The 16,145-nt window shown below is 52.1% G+C and overlaps 1 protein-coding gene across 2 annotated transcripts in view; it reads left to right on the forward strand.

Moving 5' to 3' along the window:
• Positions 1–16,145, forward strand: part of Pald1 (phosphatase domain containing paladin 1) — a 66,673-nt gene that overhangs the window by 36,481 nt on the left and 14,047 nt on the right. For both annotated transcript variants that reach the window (XM_042696491.1, XM_042696490.1), the window contains exons 3-18: positions 3,221–3,323; positions 4,550–4,729; positions 6,061–6,225; positions 7,140–7,300; positions 7,461–7,536; positions 8,080–8,231; positions 8,558–8,657; positions 8,893–8,997; positions 10,798–10,893; positions 11,249–11,377; positions 11,720–11,836; positions 11,917–12,072; positions 12,378–12,560; positions 13,719–13,859; positions 13,995–14,066; positions 15,792–15,932. In XM_042696491.1, the coding sequence (XP_042552425.1) occupies positions 3,221–3,323; positions 4,550–4,729; positions 6,061–6,225; positions 7,140–7,300; positions 7,461–7,536; positions 8,080–8,231; positions 8,558–8,657; positions 8,893–8,997; positions 10,798–10,893; positions 11,249–11,377; positions 11,720–11,836; positions 11,917–12,072; positions 12,378–12,560; positions 13,719–13,859; positions 13,995–14,066; positions 15,792–15,932 (2,077 nt within the window). The remainder of the gene's footprint in view (positions 1–3,220; positions 3,324–4,549; positions 4,730–6,060; positions 6,226–7,139; positions 7,301–7,460; positions 7,537–8,079; positions 8,232–8,557; positions 8,658–8,892; positions 8,998–10,797; positions 10,894–11,248; positions 11,378–11,719; positions 11,837–11,916; positions 12,073–12,377; positions 12,561–13,718; positions 13,860–13,994; positions 14,067–15,791; positions 15,933–16,145) is intronic.

Below are 16,145 nucleotides of genomic sequence, written 5' to 3' on the forward strand. Positions count from 1 at the left end.
CAGCTTCCTGACTAGATAGGACACTATCTAGCCACTGGTGTCCCGCTAAAAACTTTTTTTGTGTGTCTGTATGTGTCAATACTGAGGATTGAATTTCAGGCCTGGGCACTGTCCCTAAGCTTTCTCTGCTCAAGGCTGGCTTTCTACTACTTGAGACACATCTCCACTTCTAGCTTTTTGGGTAGTTAATTGGAGATGAGAGTCTCATGAACTTTCTTGCCTAGGCTGGCTTTGAACTACAACCCTCGAATCTCTTCAAAGCCTCCTGAGTAGCTAGAATTATAGGCATGAGCCACTGGCACCTGTCTGAAACGTTTTTGAGTAAATGGTTTCAAAGGATATATGTATATATATATATATATATATATATATATATATATATATATATATATGTATATATATAACTATATATATTGAGAGAGAGAGAGAGAGGGAGAGGGAGTTTCATGGAATTTAGGTGTTTTTCTTTCAAGTCATCTGAGTTGGGGCCTTCAGGGACATTTGCTGGAGGAGGAGAGCATACTTCGAGAGACCTGAACACACTGCAGCGTGCAGAGGTGGTGGGTCAGGAAGGGACCTGAGACTATCTGTCTGTGGGGCAGTGTAGATAAAGGAGTGGGTGCTGGGAGCCACAGATCAGGAGGACAGAGAGGCATTGGGCCTGGGTCCAGGGGAGTTAGGAAGTCCTGTTCTTTCTGTTCCTTCTGCCCACAGCAAGTCCCTACCTTTGTAGATACTGAGACATTGTGAGCTAAGAATTAAGTATATAGCCCGCACAGGAGTTTGGCAGAGACTAGAAGATAGGGCCTTGCATGGAAAGAAGCCTGTGGTATGGGAATGACCAAGCCTTCCAGTCAGGAAAGTCATTCTGATAGATTACTGACCTCCGGATAAGGAGAGGAAAGAGACGTTATATAAATGTCTCTGTTCTGACAGATGATAAAAGTGCATTTGAGCCTTGAAGGCCGTCTTTCCTTTGCAGGCTCCTTTCTCCGAGTCTTCGTTTCCTTATCAACATAACTAGAAATTATTTAACCAGATAGTATACTCATGAACTGATATGTGGAATTGGTACAGCTAGTTAAATAAAACAATAATAAAAGAATAGCCAGGTGGTACGACTCAGAGAAGTCACTAGCCAGCTGTGTAGATCCGATCTCTCAGGGGAAGACATATGGCCTAGAGCTGGCTGTGAGCACAGCCCACCTGGGTTGAAGCATGTCTGAGTTTGAAGGGACCTTAGTGATCATCCTGTAGGGAAACTGGCATGCTACATCCTTTAGGTTAAGTCTGGCTCATCATCTGTCGATGTCCCTAAGTTTTATTGAATGCTGCCACACCCCTCACTTCCATTTTGTCTGGCTACCTTAGCACTTCAGTGGCAGCATTGAGTAGCTGCAGCAGAGCCCTGTGGTCCACAAAGGACTGAAATAAACCCAGCCCTTGGCAGGAGTGGTTTTCCAGATCTAGAGAGCCAGGTACTGGTGGCTCACACCTGTAATTCTAGCTACTCAGGAAGCCAAGATCCAAGTATCACAGTTCAAAGCCAGCTTGAGCACGAAAGTCTGTATAACTCTTATCTTCAGTTAACCACCCAAAAAGTCAGAAGTGGAACTGTGGCTCAAGTGATAGAGCTCAGGGACAGCACCAAGACCTTTGAGTTTAAGCTCCAGGAATGGTACACGTATACATGCACACACACAGACACCCCGTCCAAAAAAAAAAAAAGTCAGATCTAGCTTTGAAACTGAGTTTGAGTGAGGCAGAGAGTCAGTGAAAGAATTGCTGGAGAGAGCCCAGGTCTCCTGACTCCTTGTGAAGGGTTCCTCCAAACCACTCATCTGCCCCTGCTTTCCAAAAAGCAGTTCTGTTTTTGAGGAACAGTATTAGGGTTTGAATTCATAGCCTTTATTCTTTTTTTTTTTGGTCGTGGGACCTGAACTCTGGGCCTGGGCACTATCCCTCAGCTCTTCAGCTCAAGGCTAGCGCTCTACCACTTGAGCCACAGCACCACTTCTGGCTTTTTCTGCTTATGTCGTGCTGAGGAATCGAACCCAGGGTCTCATGTATATGAGGCAAGCACTGAGTTACCTTCCCAGCTTTATTCTTGTTCGGCTGGTGCTCTACTACTTGAGCCATGTCTCCAGCTTTAGCATGATTATTTTGGAGATAGAATGTAATGAACTTTTGCCTGGGCTGGCTTTGAACTGTAATCCTCCTGATCTCAGCCTCCTGAGTAGCTAGGACTATAGGCATGAGCCAATGACACCTAATACTAAAGGCAGTTCTTTTGTAAAGAGGACCCCATAGCACACCACAGCTGTTTTCAACCAGCACTGTGGTTTTGTGTCTCAAGTGCTGTTGTTTTGCTCTTTGTACCTTTACCTGGCTTAGCATTTATATAGAAGTCATGATTTCTTACTTGTGTGCTTGTTTCAAATGGCCCTCTGTGGAGACAGAACCACTACTAGTAACATAACTATGTTTGTGAATGCTGCTAACTCTGCTCAGGGACTGAGCTGAGCACTTACCTTCTTAGTGCTTTTAGTTCTTAAAGTCCTTGGAGGAAGGCGATCCCAGGAGTAGAGCCACTATCCAAAGCCACAGAATCTCCCAGGGGCAGGGCTGGGGCTCATCTTACATACCTGTGGGTTGAACTACCACACGAGGCTGTGGGCCATGGAGTTGTCCCTGTAGGCATTGCTCTGCACACAATCCCAGCAGTGGACTGCATCACAGGAGAATCCCAAACTAGAGGCCTGAATCAAGGCAGGTCATTTCTCTTCACTTGGACTTGCCCTGCCTTGCTCCAGGGATTAACCTGTGCTGTCTGCCTTGTAGTCAGTCAGATGGCAGTCCTACTGCTGCTGTCAGGTCTGGACTTTGGCTAGGAGAAAAACAGAAGACATTGAAGGCATTTCTTTTGGGAGTGGCCCAGAATTTGTTCCTCACATCTCATTGGCTAGGATATAATCACTTGACCACAGCTAGCTGCAAGAAAGGTTCAGAAATACAGTCCACAGCTGAGTGGCCTAATCGCCAGTTACAGTTCTGGGGTTCTGTGTCTGAGGAAGATGGGAGAAGCAGCTCTTGGGGGAGTCTGCCACAAATGGGTAGCCACATGGGAGAGGGGGCTTTCTGTGGACTTCATTGTGGGTATAGGGACCCAGACCCTGACCATGGCGGTCATCTGAGTTGGTGTTTTCTCTGCCTTTCGTAGGTACAACTGCAAGGAGGAGTTCCAGATCCATGATGAGCTGCTCAAGGCCCATTATAAGCTAGGCCGGCTCTCAGACTCTACCCCTGAGCACTACCTGGTACAGGTGAGAGCTGCCCTCCCAGCCTCCTCCTGGCCTCTAGAGTCCTTCCTCCTCTTCTTCTCCTCTTTTCTCCTTTGCCTCAGCTGTTTGTAAAAGCAGCGAAGCTCACTCTTCCAGCCACCCTCTGGGGTTCTCACCTGCTGGTTTCAACCTGGGCCAGTTCCTCCATCTGTATTCTCTGCCTGACTCTAGTCTGCCTCCTCCTCCTCTTCTCCCTACCCCACCCTCCCCTGCCTCTTCCTTCTCGTCCTGGGGACTCCAGCATCATTCCTCCACCCTCATCAGCTTGCCGAGGCTGGAGTCTCCATCTTGCTCTTTCAGAATTTCAGACCTTCTCGGGTTTAGCTGCTCCCCGCCCCCCCCATTTCCCCTGGAAAGTGGAGCCCATGAGGAGTGATAGCTTCTCATCTGTTTTATTCACTTCTGTAGTCTCAGAGCGTAGAACAGTTGGAAGCAGTGGAGATGCAGAATAAGTATTTGACAAATGAGTGCCTGCTTGGACAACAGGCTGAGTGAATTTGAAGGAGGTGCTGGCTGGGAACTTCTGGCTTGGCTGGGACTTTAGGCATTGTGGGTATGAGGCCTGCTGGAGGTGGGGGCTTCAGGAGATGATTAGGGCATCTCTTTGCCCAGGAACCAACTTTTTGGCTTCCTCTGACAGTACTTAGCCCTTTTTTCCTCCCCATAGGCTTTGTATATCTTTTTCTCTGTCTGATACCCTCAGCAAAGGGTCCTCTGGTTCATTCCTGGTGCCCTAGATGTGATCCCTTCATCGGACCCCTTCTCTATTTTCCACAAGAAATATCTGTCTTCTTCCAGGGGAACTGTAGGCCCACCCTAGCAGTATGTTCACCCTATAGTGCCTCTTCTTGCTCTAAGCCTTGGCTCCAAGGCCATGAAGCTGTTTTTGATTCTCCGTTAGGAGTTGCGGCTTTTCTTTTCCTGTGCTTTATCATAATTTTTAAAAACTTTTTTTGGTTGTCTTTTTTGATACTGGGGATTGGACCTAGGACATTGCAGTTGCTAGGTCACTGAGCTACATCCTAGCCCTATGATATTCTTAAGAAGATCATTTTTTTTCCCTTGAGACTGCAGGCAAGAGAGGGCAGAACCATGTCTGTTTCCCTCCCAAGTCTCTGTCCCCTGGAGCCCAGGATAGATATCTGCTTGTAGAAGAAGCCACCCATCCTCAGGTCAAGGGTGACTCCCTGTGGCTCTCCTCCTGCCAGGGCCGCTACTTCCTGGTGCGAGATGTCACTGAGAAGATGGATGTGCTGGGCACCTCGGGGAGCTGTGGTGCCCCCAACTTCCGACAGGTGCAGAGTGGACTTCCTGTGTTTGGCATGGGGCAGCCTAGCCTCTCAGGGTTCAGGCGAGTTCTCCAGAAACTCCAGAAGGATGGACACAAGGTGAGCACACAGCTTCCTACTCCAGCCCCTAAAGCAGGGAAGGGGGCTCCCCGGAAGGGACTGGCTGTAAGCTGGAGAGGGCTGGGGGGTGGTCCGGACCAGGCTCTGACAGACCTTGTGTGCCAGGGTGAGCACAGTGATTGGTGAATGTTTATTATTGCATTGTTCTGTATGGACATGGAATCCAGTCAGAAGCCCTCATACTCCCTACTCTGAGAACTTCCCTCGAAGGTAAGGGTAGTGAGAGGGACCAGACCACCAGTCCAGAGACTGCCAAACAACCATCACAGCTGACACTTCAATCCTGTGTCAACCTAGGAGGAAAGTACTGTTAGTCATATTTTACAGAGGAAGAAACAGGCCCAGATTGAATGAGACTTGTTCAAGGTCATAAAGCTCACGTGGAGGGCCCTAAGACTAAACCCTGGCAGCCAGACCCCAGGGGCCTACTGTCTACTGCTCTTATCACCTGCCAGAAGCAGGCAGGTTTTTTGTTTGTTTGTTTTGTACTGGGGCTTCAATTCGGGAATTGGGTGCAGTTCTTTAGCTTTTTTTGCTCAAGGATAGTGCTCTACCACTTGAACCAGAGCTCCACTTCTGCCTTTTTAGTGGTTAGTTGGAGGTAAGAGTTTCAACAGACTTTCCTGCCTGGGCTGGCTTTGAACTGTGATCCTCAGATCTCAGCCTCTAGAATTACAGATGTGATTCACTAGCACCCAGCTTGAGGTTTTGCTGTCTCCTGGGCGGGGCTCAGAGCACCTCAGAGCTTCTCCACCCAGCCTGTGCATATCTCTGTAGATGTGGAGTAGGAGGATCAAGATGCTCAAGCCAAGTGGACTAGGCTTGTGGATCCTCCTGGGCCCTGGGTTCCTCCAGGGCACGCTGTGCAGCATTGGAATCTGCCCCACAGTGTTACTTAGCTGGTTGCATGGCTGTAGGGGGTGTGTGTGTGTGTGTGTTTTCCCCAATTGATGTTTATCCAGCACCTGCTTTATCCAGTCTCAGTGCTGAGCCTTGAGGGCATGTGAAAATGACCAGCTTTCCGCTCTGCCTGCAGGTGTACTTGAAGTCCATCCAGGGGGAAAAGATGCACTTACTGATAATGTTAGTGAGCAAGAGTTAACTCCAGAGGTTCAGATAAAGCCTTTTGCTGACTGGGAGGGTCAAGAGCTAGAGGCACTTGGGCTGAACTTAGTTTCTTAGTTAGGATTGAGGTTGCTGACTTGGGCAGGTGTTGGGCCTGTGAGGAGGGGGCCCAGGCAAAGACCCAGAGGTGGTGCAGGGAACAGGTGTCTATGTTGGGTGATGATGGTCTGGCCTCCTTCCTACAGGAGTGCATCATCTTCTGCGTGAGGGAGGAGCCTGTGCTGTTTCTTCGTGCAGATGAGGACTTCGTGGCCTACACACCTCGGGACAAACAGAGCCTTCATGAGAATCTCCAGGGCCTGGGGCCTGGAGTCAAAGTCGAGAGCTTGGAGCTAGCCATCCGGAAGGAGGTGAGGGCCAGTGGAGTATGTGTGGACCGTTCTTCACAGTTAGGGAAGCTGAGCTGAGACCCCAGCCCCAGTCCAGCCCTCTCTCTACCTGGGCCTGCCCACCTGCCTCTCACTGGCCCCCACACCTTGCTTTTGTGCCTCACTCATGTGGGTGAGCAGCTGATTGCAAGGCTGGCTTCCTCTAGCCAGAGGAAGGATTTCTTGTCCTTGCTCTCCTGTCTCGGCCTCCCCAATCCCTCCACTTCTCCCACCACCTCATTTCTCCCTCAGCGCTCAATACCTGCACTTAGAAAGGGATCTTGCAGATGAGAAGAGCCTTGGACTGAGAGGCCCAGGGCTGAAGCTTGTCTGCTTCTGTACTATTGAGTCCTAGGAAGTTACTCTTCGAGGCCTCTTGTCTGTCTGTCTCTGAGAGTTCCCTGTCCTCCTCTTTGTTCTTCTATAAGGATTGAGGCTTGATGGTCTCTGTGGTAGCTGACCAGCCACCAAGATGTGTGAATGGAATGTGGGGTCCACACACTGTGGGCCGGTCCTGAGGCCTTGCTAGTGACTGTCCCCTCCCTGACACCCTTTCCGGCCTCCTTCCCACTTCCCACTTTCAAGCCTCACCCTGTCTTGGCATTCAGGTGGCTTAGCACATTCCTGCTGCCCACTGGGCAGAGCCCTCCTGTCTGCCCCATGGACAGCCCATGTATAGCTGGTTGCGCTGGGACTGGAGACTTCCCTGAAGCCTCCAGGACTCCCAGGAAGGCCATAGAGAGGGCCTCTAGCCACATGGTACCCTCTTGGAGGAAAAGAAGGCTGTTTGTGGCTTTCTGTATGGCCTGGTCACCAGAAGTCATCACAGTAGGAATGGTCGGGGAGGGTTCTGAAGGTCAACTCATGGTTCCCTGATCTGATGCACTTCATTCTAGATCCACGACTTTGCCCAGCTGAGTGAGAACACATATCATGTGTACCACAACACAGACAGCCTCCGAGGGGAGCCCCATGCTGTGGTCATCCGGGGTGAGGACGACGTGCATGTGACTGAGGAGGTGTACAAGCGACCACTCTTTCTGCAGCCCGCATATAGGTACCCATGGCTGGCCTTCCAGCTGCAGGCTGGACCATGCTCCTTGCACCCATGTCTCCCTTACTGGGAACAACATCCCAGCTGCGCTTGGGAATGGGGCTTAGGTTGAGGCCTGAGATGGGGAGGGAGCCTGCCTGATGTGCCCCCTTTCCCCTGGCAGGTACCACCGCCTGCCCCTTCCAGAGCAAGGGGCCCCCCTGGAAGCCCAGCTTGATGCCTTTGTCAGTGTCCTCCGGGTAAGTGGGGGCAGAGGCAGTGTGTGGGGGGCACTGTATGGGGCAGGTGCTTTGGGATTGGTCTCCATGGAGACACCTGTGGTGGGTGTGGCCTCTGGCTGTCCTCACAGGAGAGCCTCATTCACGCTCTGTGTGTGTGTCCCTTTGTGGCATGTGTACGTGTCTCTACGTGTCAGCATGTGTGTGTGTGTCTGTGTGTGTGGGTGTGCACTTGCACACCCTTTAGGGGTTAGAGCCAGCATTGAGCACTGGAGGACAGGCTTGTGGCCGTGGCGTGGCTGGGAATTTGTAGTGTGGTCTTGGAGACACCACCTGTCTCCAGACCTGCAGTCCCTCATTTCTGTCGAAACTGGTGGTTCTTGACTCAGACTTTTTAGCCAGTGGCTCCTCAGTGCTGAGGACCCTTCTTTCCTACCCTGGTTTGACTGGCTGGTTTGACACCATCCCCAGCTCACTGCACACAGTGCACTGATGTGGTGAGCTCCCTCCTGACTTAGCCCTCAGACCCAGGGCTTTTGATATCATTCGTTATCTTTTCCCTAGGAGACACCCAGTCTGCTACGGCTCCGAGGTGCCTCTGGGCCTCCTCCTGCCCTCCTCTTCAGCTGTCAGTCAGGCACGGGCAGGACCAACCTGGGCATGGCTCTGGGCACCCTCCTGCTGCTTCACCACGGTGGTACCACCTATCAGCCAGAGTGAGTGGCCTGGGCCCCATCAATCCACAGAGCTCTCTGAGTGCCTGGAAAAGAGGGGGTGGGGCTTCCTGAAAATGCGGACATATCCAAGGACCCCTGAGCCAGAACTGGAAATGGGGTACCTGGGGCTCATTTTCTGGTTTGCTGTAGGCTTGCTGGGCCTCAGTTTCCCCAGGCAGAAAGTGCCCCTTGCTTTTCCCCAAGGTATTTAGAAGGAGTGCAGTCTGGCGCCTCCTAGTGGCCATATGGGTGGTAAAGAATGGGCAGCATGGCTTTTCAGAAGCCTTGGGAGCCCTGATTATGCTCCTGACCCCCTACCTCGTCAGCGCTGCCCCCCCACAGACCAAGCAGCTGCCCATGGAGCAGTTCCAGGTCATCCACAGCCTCCTTCGTGCCGTGCCGCAGGGATGGAAGATGGTGGAGGAGGTGAGAGAGGGGCTGGGTAAGGAACAGGGCAGGGACCATGGAGGGAATGGTTTGGCTTCTGCTGAGGGTGGTGTGTGTGTGTGTGTGTGTGTGTGTGTGTGTGTGTGTGTGTGTGTGTGTGTGTGTGTGTGTGTGTGTGTGTGTGTGTGTGTGTGTGTGTGTGTGTGTGTGTTGTCTCATTCTCTGCCAATCCTGACCCTGTTCTCTTTCTCCTTGCCCTGGTCCCTGGCCCCAGGTGGACAGAGCCATCGCTGCCTGTTCGGAGTTGTATGACCTAAAGGAAGTGATCCTGGAGAGCCATAGGAAGTTGGAAGGTATCGGGCCAGAGAGCCCTGTGCAGGTGAGGCCTGGAGGGTGGTGTGAGAGCCTCTGTCTCCCCAAACCCTGCCCCTGATCTGGCTAGACCTGAGACTGGCTTCTTTCAGACTGACTTCTGGCTGCTGCCTCTCCTGTTTGTGGAGGGAGGAAAGGTAGGGGTACAGGGCCTGGACATGGAAGAGGGGAAGTTTACTTTCCTAGACTTGGTCCCTGGCTGCAGAATAAACAGGATAGATAGAAGGGCTGCTGGCTGAGACTGCTGGATTCAGATACTTCCCAGATCACCTGTGGTTCCTAGGTTAGGCAGCTTTGCATGACTGTATTGAAATGCCTGAGATCATTTACTTGTGAAAAGATGGGGCTGGGAAGGTGGCTCAGTGGTAGAGCGCTTGCCTTGCATGCCTGAGGCCCTGGGTTCTATTCCTCAGCACCACATAAGCAAAAAGAAAAAAGCCGGAAGTGGCGCTGTGCCTCTAATGGTGGAGCGCTAGCCTTGAGCTGAAGAGCTGAGGGACAGTGCCCAGGCCCGGAGTTCAGGCCCCACAACCGGACCCAAAAAAAAAAAAAAAAAAGATAAAAGATGGTGTATATCTATGTAATCCTAGCTACACAGGAGGCTATGATCTGAGGATCTCTTTTGAAACCAGCTCAGGCAGGTAGAATGCAGCCAGCCCGGAGCATGTGTCCCTGGAATGTCACCTGCTGTGATTTACCAAACATGGATGAGTTATCATGTGTAAATACTTTTTGTTCTGGGCAACTTCATGAACATGAAAGCCTTTGTATAATCAGGACTTTTTTCTAGTCTAAATTATTTCCCCTTTTATCCCCCCACCCTCGGTGTGGATCAGGAGCCAACCAAGCACAGCTCAGGGCTCATGCCTGCTGCCACCTGTCTCTGCCAGGTTTCACAGCACCAGTCTTGCTGGTGGCCCATGTGTTGCCGGCCCTGCTCTCCTGCTGCAATGGCAGGGTTGAAGAGCTATGGCTGAGACCATGCCTCCACACCCTGTGTGTTTCCTGTCTGGCCCTTAAAAGGGCTTGCTGACCCCCACTGGAGATCCCCAAAGATGGGCTTGAACTTCACCCAAAGGAATGGACCTTTTTTCAGGCTGATTCAAATCTCACTTGCCTTCCCAAGGGTAGAGCGCTGGCAGGAGAACCCAGAGATGCAGGGTTTGGGGGAGACCTAAGGGGCTCCTCCTGTTAGCCCCCATAGCTCACAGGATTCTGAGTTAGGATAAAGGAGGCCCTGCCTGTTGGCCTTCAGCTGTGTGACTTGGAGGAAGTCACCTCATTTCTCTGAGTTTCCTTTTCTCCTCTGTAAATTAGGGGTAATAATAATGTCCATTAGTACCATTGTGAGGGTGTCTGTTTTCTAGTGAGGGGTTCCTGGCTTATACAGGGCCTCCCTTAAAAAAGGGAAGGTGTTTGCATAATTACTCAGTGGGTGCAGAACGAGACTTAAGATGGCAAAATTCAGGAGCACAGTGAGGGACCAGCTTCCTGAACCTCCATCTCCAGACTGGTGCCTATTTGGAGAAGCAGCCCTTTCACCAGAGCCACAGTGTCTGGTGTGGCCACCAGTTACCAGCATTCTCCTTGTACCAGACAGCAGCTGATGGAACAAAGCTAGATGCTTGGATGAACTTCTAGCCTGGCAGTATTGGTATAAAGTGGAATAGGGAGGAGATACTGGCTTATGGGATTTCCTGGGCTTAACTCTGACCCTTCCGGGCATGGAGAAGGGTGGCCTGAGAAGCCCTCTGTAAATTTTTAGCCAGGTTTTCACTCTTGCCCCTCCTTCTTGTGCCTTTGTCAGGGAAGTGGTGGCCAGCACAGTATGCGGCAGAGGGCGCTGAAGAGCCTGGAGCGGTACTTCTACCTGATTCTGTTCAACTACTATCTCCATGAGCAGGTGAGGCTGGGGAGACACAGAAACTCTACTTCCTTTCTGGAGGGTATCCATGGAACTGGGGAATGGTAGGGATGTGTGTTGGTCCCTAAGGAAGGCTGCTGGGGCTGAATTATGAGAGGCAAGGAGGGACCCAGATGGAAGGGCCAAGCAGGCTTGTTCTAGGGAGGCCCTGCTGATCCTTGCTGAGCCCCAGACTTGGTACCCTTAGCCTGGTCTTCTCTTACCTCTTACTCCTTCTTGCCCTGGGCCTCCTTCTTGATATTTCTTGGGGCTTCCCTTTTGCAGGGTGGGCAGGGAGAGGTTGGGTTGGTGCCACACCCTTGAACACCACGTCTCTCTTGGCCTTGGGCTGTAGTACCCCCTGGCCTTTGCCCTCAGTTTCAGCCGCTGGCTGTGTGCCCACCCTGAGCTGTATCGCCTGCCAGTGACACTGAACTCTGCAGGTCCTGTGACTCCTGGGGCCCTCTTGGCCAAGGGCTCCCTGGTGAGTGTTATTGGCTGTGGGGAGGGGATGGGCATGGCTGGGGAGGTTCCTGTGGGCTGCTGGCCCAAGGAAGCACCTGTAGCTTCCAAACCCAGAACTTTAGTAGAGAGTCAAGGGAGTCTTGGTCTCTAGCTTTTCATCTCTGAGCCTCAAGCCTCCTCTGGAGTAGGGCGGTCACCCTTTGTGTCTTCTCTGGGATGCCCAGTGTGCAGCAGGGCCCCGCACACTGTAGAGGGCTGCTTCCTCCCTCCCTTGCTTCCTCCCACTCCCCACCTTGGACAGGTCTGAACCCTCTGTGGCTGTTGGTTGTTGTGGGTCTCAAGCTCCCTGCTCTCCCCACAGAAGGCGGACGATCTCATCTCCCCAGATGCGCTCAGCACCCTCAGAGAGATGAACGTAGCCAACTTCCGTCGTGTTCCCCGAATGCCCATCTATGGCATGGCCCAGCCCAGTGCCAAGGTGCCTGCTCCTGGGCTGGATTCCCAGTGTGGGACAGGGAGACAATTGGCCTTTTTTCTGATGATCCCTCTATTCCTCAGGCACTGGGCAGCATCCTGACCTATCTGATGGATGCCAAGAGGAAGCTGCAGCAGGTGGTATGGATCAACCTGAGGGAGGAGGTTGTGCTGGAATGTGACGGTCACACCCACAGCCTGCAGCAGCCCGGGTCCCCCATGACCCCTGACCAGTTAGAGGTGAAGCCTCCTGCTCTGTGCATGCCCCTGCCTTGGGTTGTGGTGGAGGGTTCAGAGGGTCCCACAGGCCTGCTGTGGGAGAAGCTGAGGTCCTGATGGGTGGTCTCAAGGAGGAGCTGATTCAGGACTCATACTCCATTGCTCTCCTCACCTTCCTTGGGAGTTTCTGACCTGAGCCTAGGGAGGGGTGGGGGGAGAGGTGGCCTATCCCCTGGACAGATCATGGCCCCAGTAGGCTTTGATCTCTTAGGGCTGGCCTGGAGGCTACCTCAGTGGCTTCTGTCCTCTCCCCTGCCCTTTCCCAGACCCTGGAGACCCAGCTAAAGGCCCACATGAGCCAGCCTGACCCTGTCCTGAAGGGCTCAGCAGCACCCAGGATCCAGACGTGCCTCACCACACAGGAGGTCTTCAGTCAGCACCGCGGTGTCTGTCCTGGCCTCACTTACCACCGCATCCCTGTGCCAGATTTCTGTGCCCCCCGAGAGGAGGTGAGGGGCCAAAGTCTCTGGAGGGACTGTATTCCCCCCCCCCCCACTTCCCCTCAGGGCTGGGCTCAGGGAGGAGAATGATAGCCTGCTCTGCTGTGTTGTCGGGGGATTGTCTCACACAGTTTTCAGACGTGCCCTTCCTGATCCTATGTGTGAGTGTGTGTGTGCACACAGGGCTTTGTTATTTGTTGTAGGTATGTGGATTGTGTGCTAAGAGGCTTTGTGTCCATATTGTATTAGGTATGTATACACAGATTTGTGTGTGTGTGTGTGTTGAAGGCATACATATGAAGTATGTATTTTATGTATTGTAGGTGTGTGTGACAGGTGCATGTATTGGAGAGATATGGACAAAATGTGAACACATGTTTATCATGTGCTACAGGTGTATGCACTGCATGTTACAGAGTGTACATGTGTGTTGGAGGGTGGTAGCCCTGTGGAAAGTGGGCTGGGTTCTTGTGTCTGTGATGTCTGTCTTGTCTTGGGGATCATGGGTGTAGGATGATCTTCACAGAGCTGTGGTGTTCAGGGTTGTGAGGAGGCTCTGGTGGGTTATTGAAGCAATCTTCCTGTGGCAGATGTGTGTTTGCAGTTGTCCTGACACATCAGCATGCTGTGTGTGCCAGCATGTATTGTTTGGGGATAGCTGTGTGCTAGTGGTGTTCCCTGCTCAGCCTGTCCCACCGGGCTCTCTGTTGGGTCAGTTCAGTTGCGGCTTGTGGTGTGCTGCCTCCTTGTGGCCGTGCTCTGTGATGGTCATCTGAGCTCAGGACTTGGGCTGGCTGCAGCTCAAGTCATCAGGGACATAGCAAACACATGTATGTGTCCTGCAACATAGAGGATGGACACCTTACGGCTTTTGTGTATGCTGCGTGTTCACACGTTCATCCCAGGTCCTGGTATAGTTACAACAGTGCATCAGGATTCACATGCATGTGATCTCCTGTGTACCCCGTGTGTGTGTGTGTGTGTGTGTGTGTGTGTGTGTGTGTGTGTGTGTGTGTGTGTGTGTGTGTGTGTGTGTGTGTAAGGCTGCGAGCCTAGCAGTTTCTGACAGAGGTTCAGCTGTTGGGGTGGCTGTTTGGAAAGGTCCACACCCGGAGCCAGGGCAGCTAGACAGTACCCTGCATCTCAAACCATGGCCTCCTCCTCCAGGACTTTGACCGGTTGCTGGAGGCCTTGAGGGCTGCTCTCGCCAAAGACCCGGGGACTGGCTTTGTGTTCAGCTGCCTCAGTGGCCAGGGCCGGACCACAACTGCCATGGTGGTGGCTGTGCTGGCCTTCTGGCATGTCCAGGTATGTGTGGCCTCCTGTGAGGACAGGGTCTGCCCAGCAGGGGTGGGCATTAGGCCAATCTGCAGGGGGTGCTGAGCTGTGGCGTATGTGTCTGGACGGGGAGGGAATCCTGCCTCAACAGCTTTCCTCCCTCAGGGCTGCCCCGAGGTGGGTGAGGAGGAGCTTGTGAGCGTGCCTGATGCCAAGTTCACCAAGGGCGAGTTTCAGGTGAGTGTACTCCCAGGGTCCCTGGGGGAAACTGGGGAACTGCATGAAGAGTCCTGCCGGCAGCTTAGGGAGGGGTCTTCCCACTTCCCAGATGAGCCAGCCAGGGCCCAGGGCAGCTTGGCTCTGGGGCAGATGGCAGATGGCTTTAGGAGAAGGGGCCTCCTGGGGCCTTTTACTTCCTGGCCGTGCCACATGTCTGGGTAAATGATGACTGCCCCCTCCCCCCCCCCGGGCATCTGTAACCCAGCTGTGGTTGGCATCTTTGCATGGGGTCCTAGCCCCGGCTGTCCTGTCCGTTTCCCTGCCTGAGACAGACTGCTGGATGGACAGTCACTGACATTTCAGTTTCAGTCACCATGCATCATGGACTTACTGCTTGTCATATGTCATCTCATACACTCAGCGGGGAATTGGCACCTTCTAGATACAGGCATGTGGCTGCCTGGTGGTGGACATCATGGTCAGCTGCCCTACACCTGGCACCTGCTCCATGTGCCCCTGCTGTCCTGACACACAGCAGCTTGGACCCACCAGGCTGGTGCATCTCTGGGCTTTTTGCACATGTTTGTTCTTTTCCCTGGACTTCTTTCTTCCCTCTTCTGGCTGATTCTGATTCTTTTCATCTTTTTTTTAATGTGTCTATGCCAGTACTGGAGCTTGAACTCAAAGCCTTGTGCACTTGCTTAGCTTTTTCCATTCAGAGCTAGAATGGAAAAATGATTCCTTATACCTGAGCCATACCTCCACTTCTAGCTTTTTACTGGTTAATTGGAGATAGGAATTTTGTAGACTTTGCTTGCCCAGGCTGGCTTAGAACTGCCATCCTCACATCTAAGCCTCTCAAGTAGCTAGGATTACAGGTATGAGTTACCAGCACCTAGCTTCTTTTTCTTTTCTTACTAAAATATGTACTCAACAGAAAATGAACTTTTGTGGCTGCTTTTAAGTGTATAGTTCCATGACATTAAGTATACATATGTTGTGTAATTATCACCATAGTCTAATTCTAGCTCCTTGCAAATCAGAAACTCTGTAGCCATGAAGCAGAAACCCCATTCTCCTCCTTTCCTCAGTCCCGAGCAGTCGCCTGTCTACTCTCTGTCTATGGGTTTGGCCACTGAAGGTAGCTCCTAGAACTGGAATCCACAGCCTTTTGTGGCTGACTTATTTCACCTAGTGCACTATCCTCAGTTTCATGTGTATTATAACATGTCCACACTCCATTCCTCTGTAAGCCTAAGTCTTACTTCATTGCATTTATCCAGAAAGCTTTCTCTTTTGGAAGCTTTGTCAGTGATGCCTCTGTGAACACGGGTAGAAAATACCTATTTGAGTCCTTGCCTTCCTGACACTTCTTTTTTTTTTTTTTTTTCTGAGCCTTAGTCTCACTGTGTGTCTCAGGCTGGCCTCAAACTCATGATCCTTTTGCCTAAGCCTCCAGTTTACAAGTGTATGTCACCTCGCCTTACTGAGCCCCTGCTTTTTAGATATTTGGGGTGTGTGTGTGGGGTGTACACTAAAAGCAGTGTTGCTAGGTCAAGTGTTAAGTTTTATTTGTGAAAGGAAAATGGTAGCTTGGGGATGTGGCACTGTTTGCACTCCCCCCCCCCCCCCCCCCCCCCGCCCCAGCCTAAGAAGAAGGCAAGGTAAGTCTCTGTGGCTAGTGACACTGTATGTCCGGGGAGAGCCTGTCCATCCATCTGCTCATTGCTCCTCTGACCCCAGGTGGTGATGAAGGTGGTCCAGCTGCTGCCTGATGGGCACCGTGTGAAGAAGGAAGTGGACGCAGCCCTGGACACCGTCAGTGAGACCATGACGCCCATGCACTACCACCTGCGGGAGATTATCATCTGTACCTACCGCCAGGTGAGCCCACCCAGCCGGCCCACGGCATTTCCCCATGTGTGCGGCCCAGGTAGTGGCTTGTGTGACAGGTCCTGCAGGCCCCTCCTCAGCACTTAGTAATAATGTTGCCACCTTCACAAGTGGATGAGATCCTGGAAATGGAAAAACCTCAACCCATGCACTTGGTTTTGTACATGTGGGGTGCTTTTAGGAGGGTTGGAGGAACAAGAGAAT

Source organism: Dipodomys spectabilis, unplaced genomic scaffold, assembly GCF_019054845.1.
Source record: "Dipodomys spectabilis isolate Male_0828 unplaced genomic scaffold, ASM1905484v1 ptg000207l, whole genome shotgun sequence".
NCBI lineage: Eukaryota > Metazoa > Chordata > Mammalia > Rodentia > Heteromyidae > Dipodomys > Dipodomys spectabilis.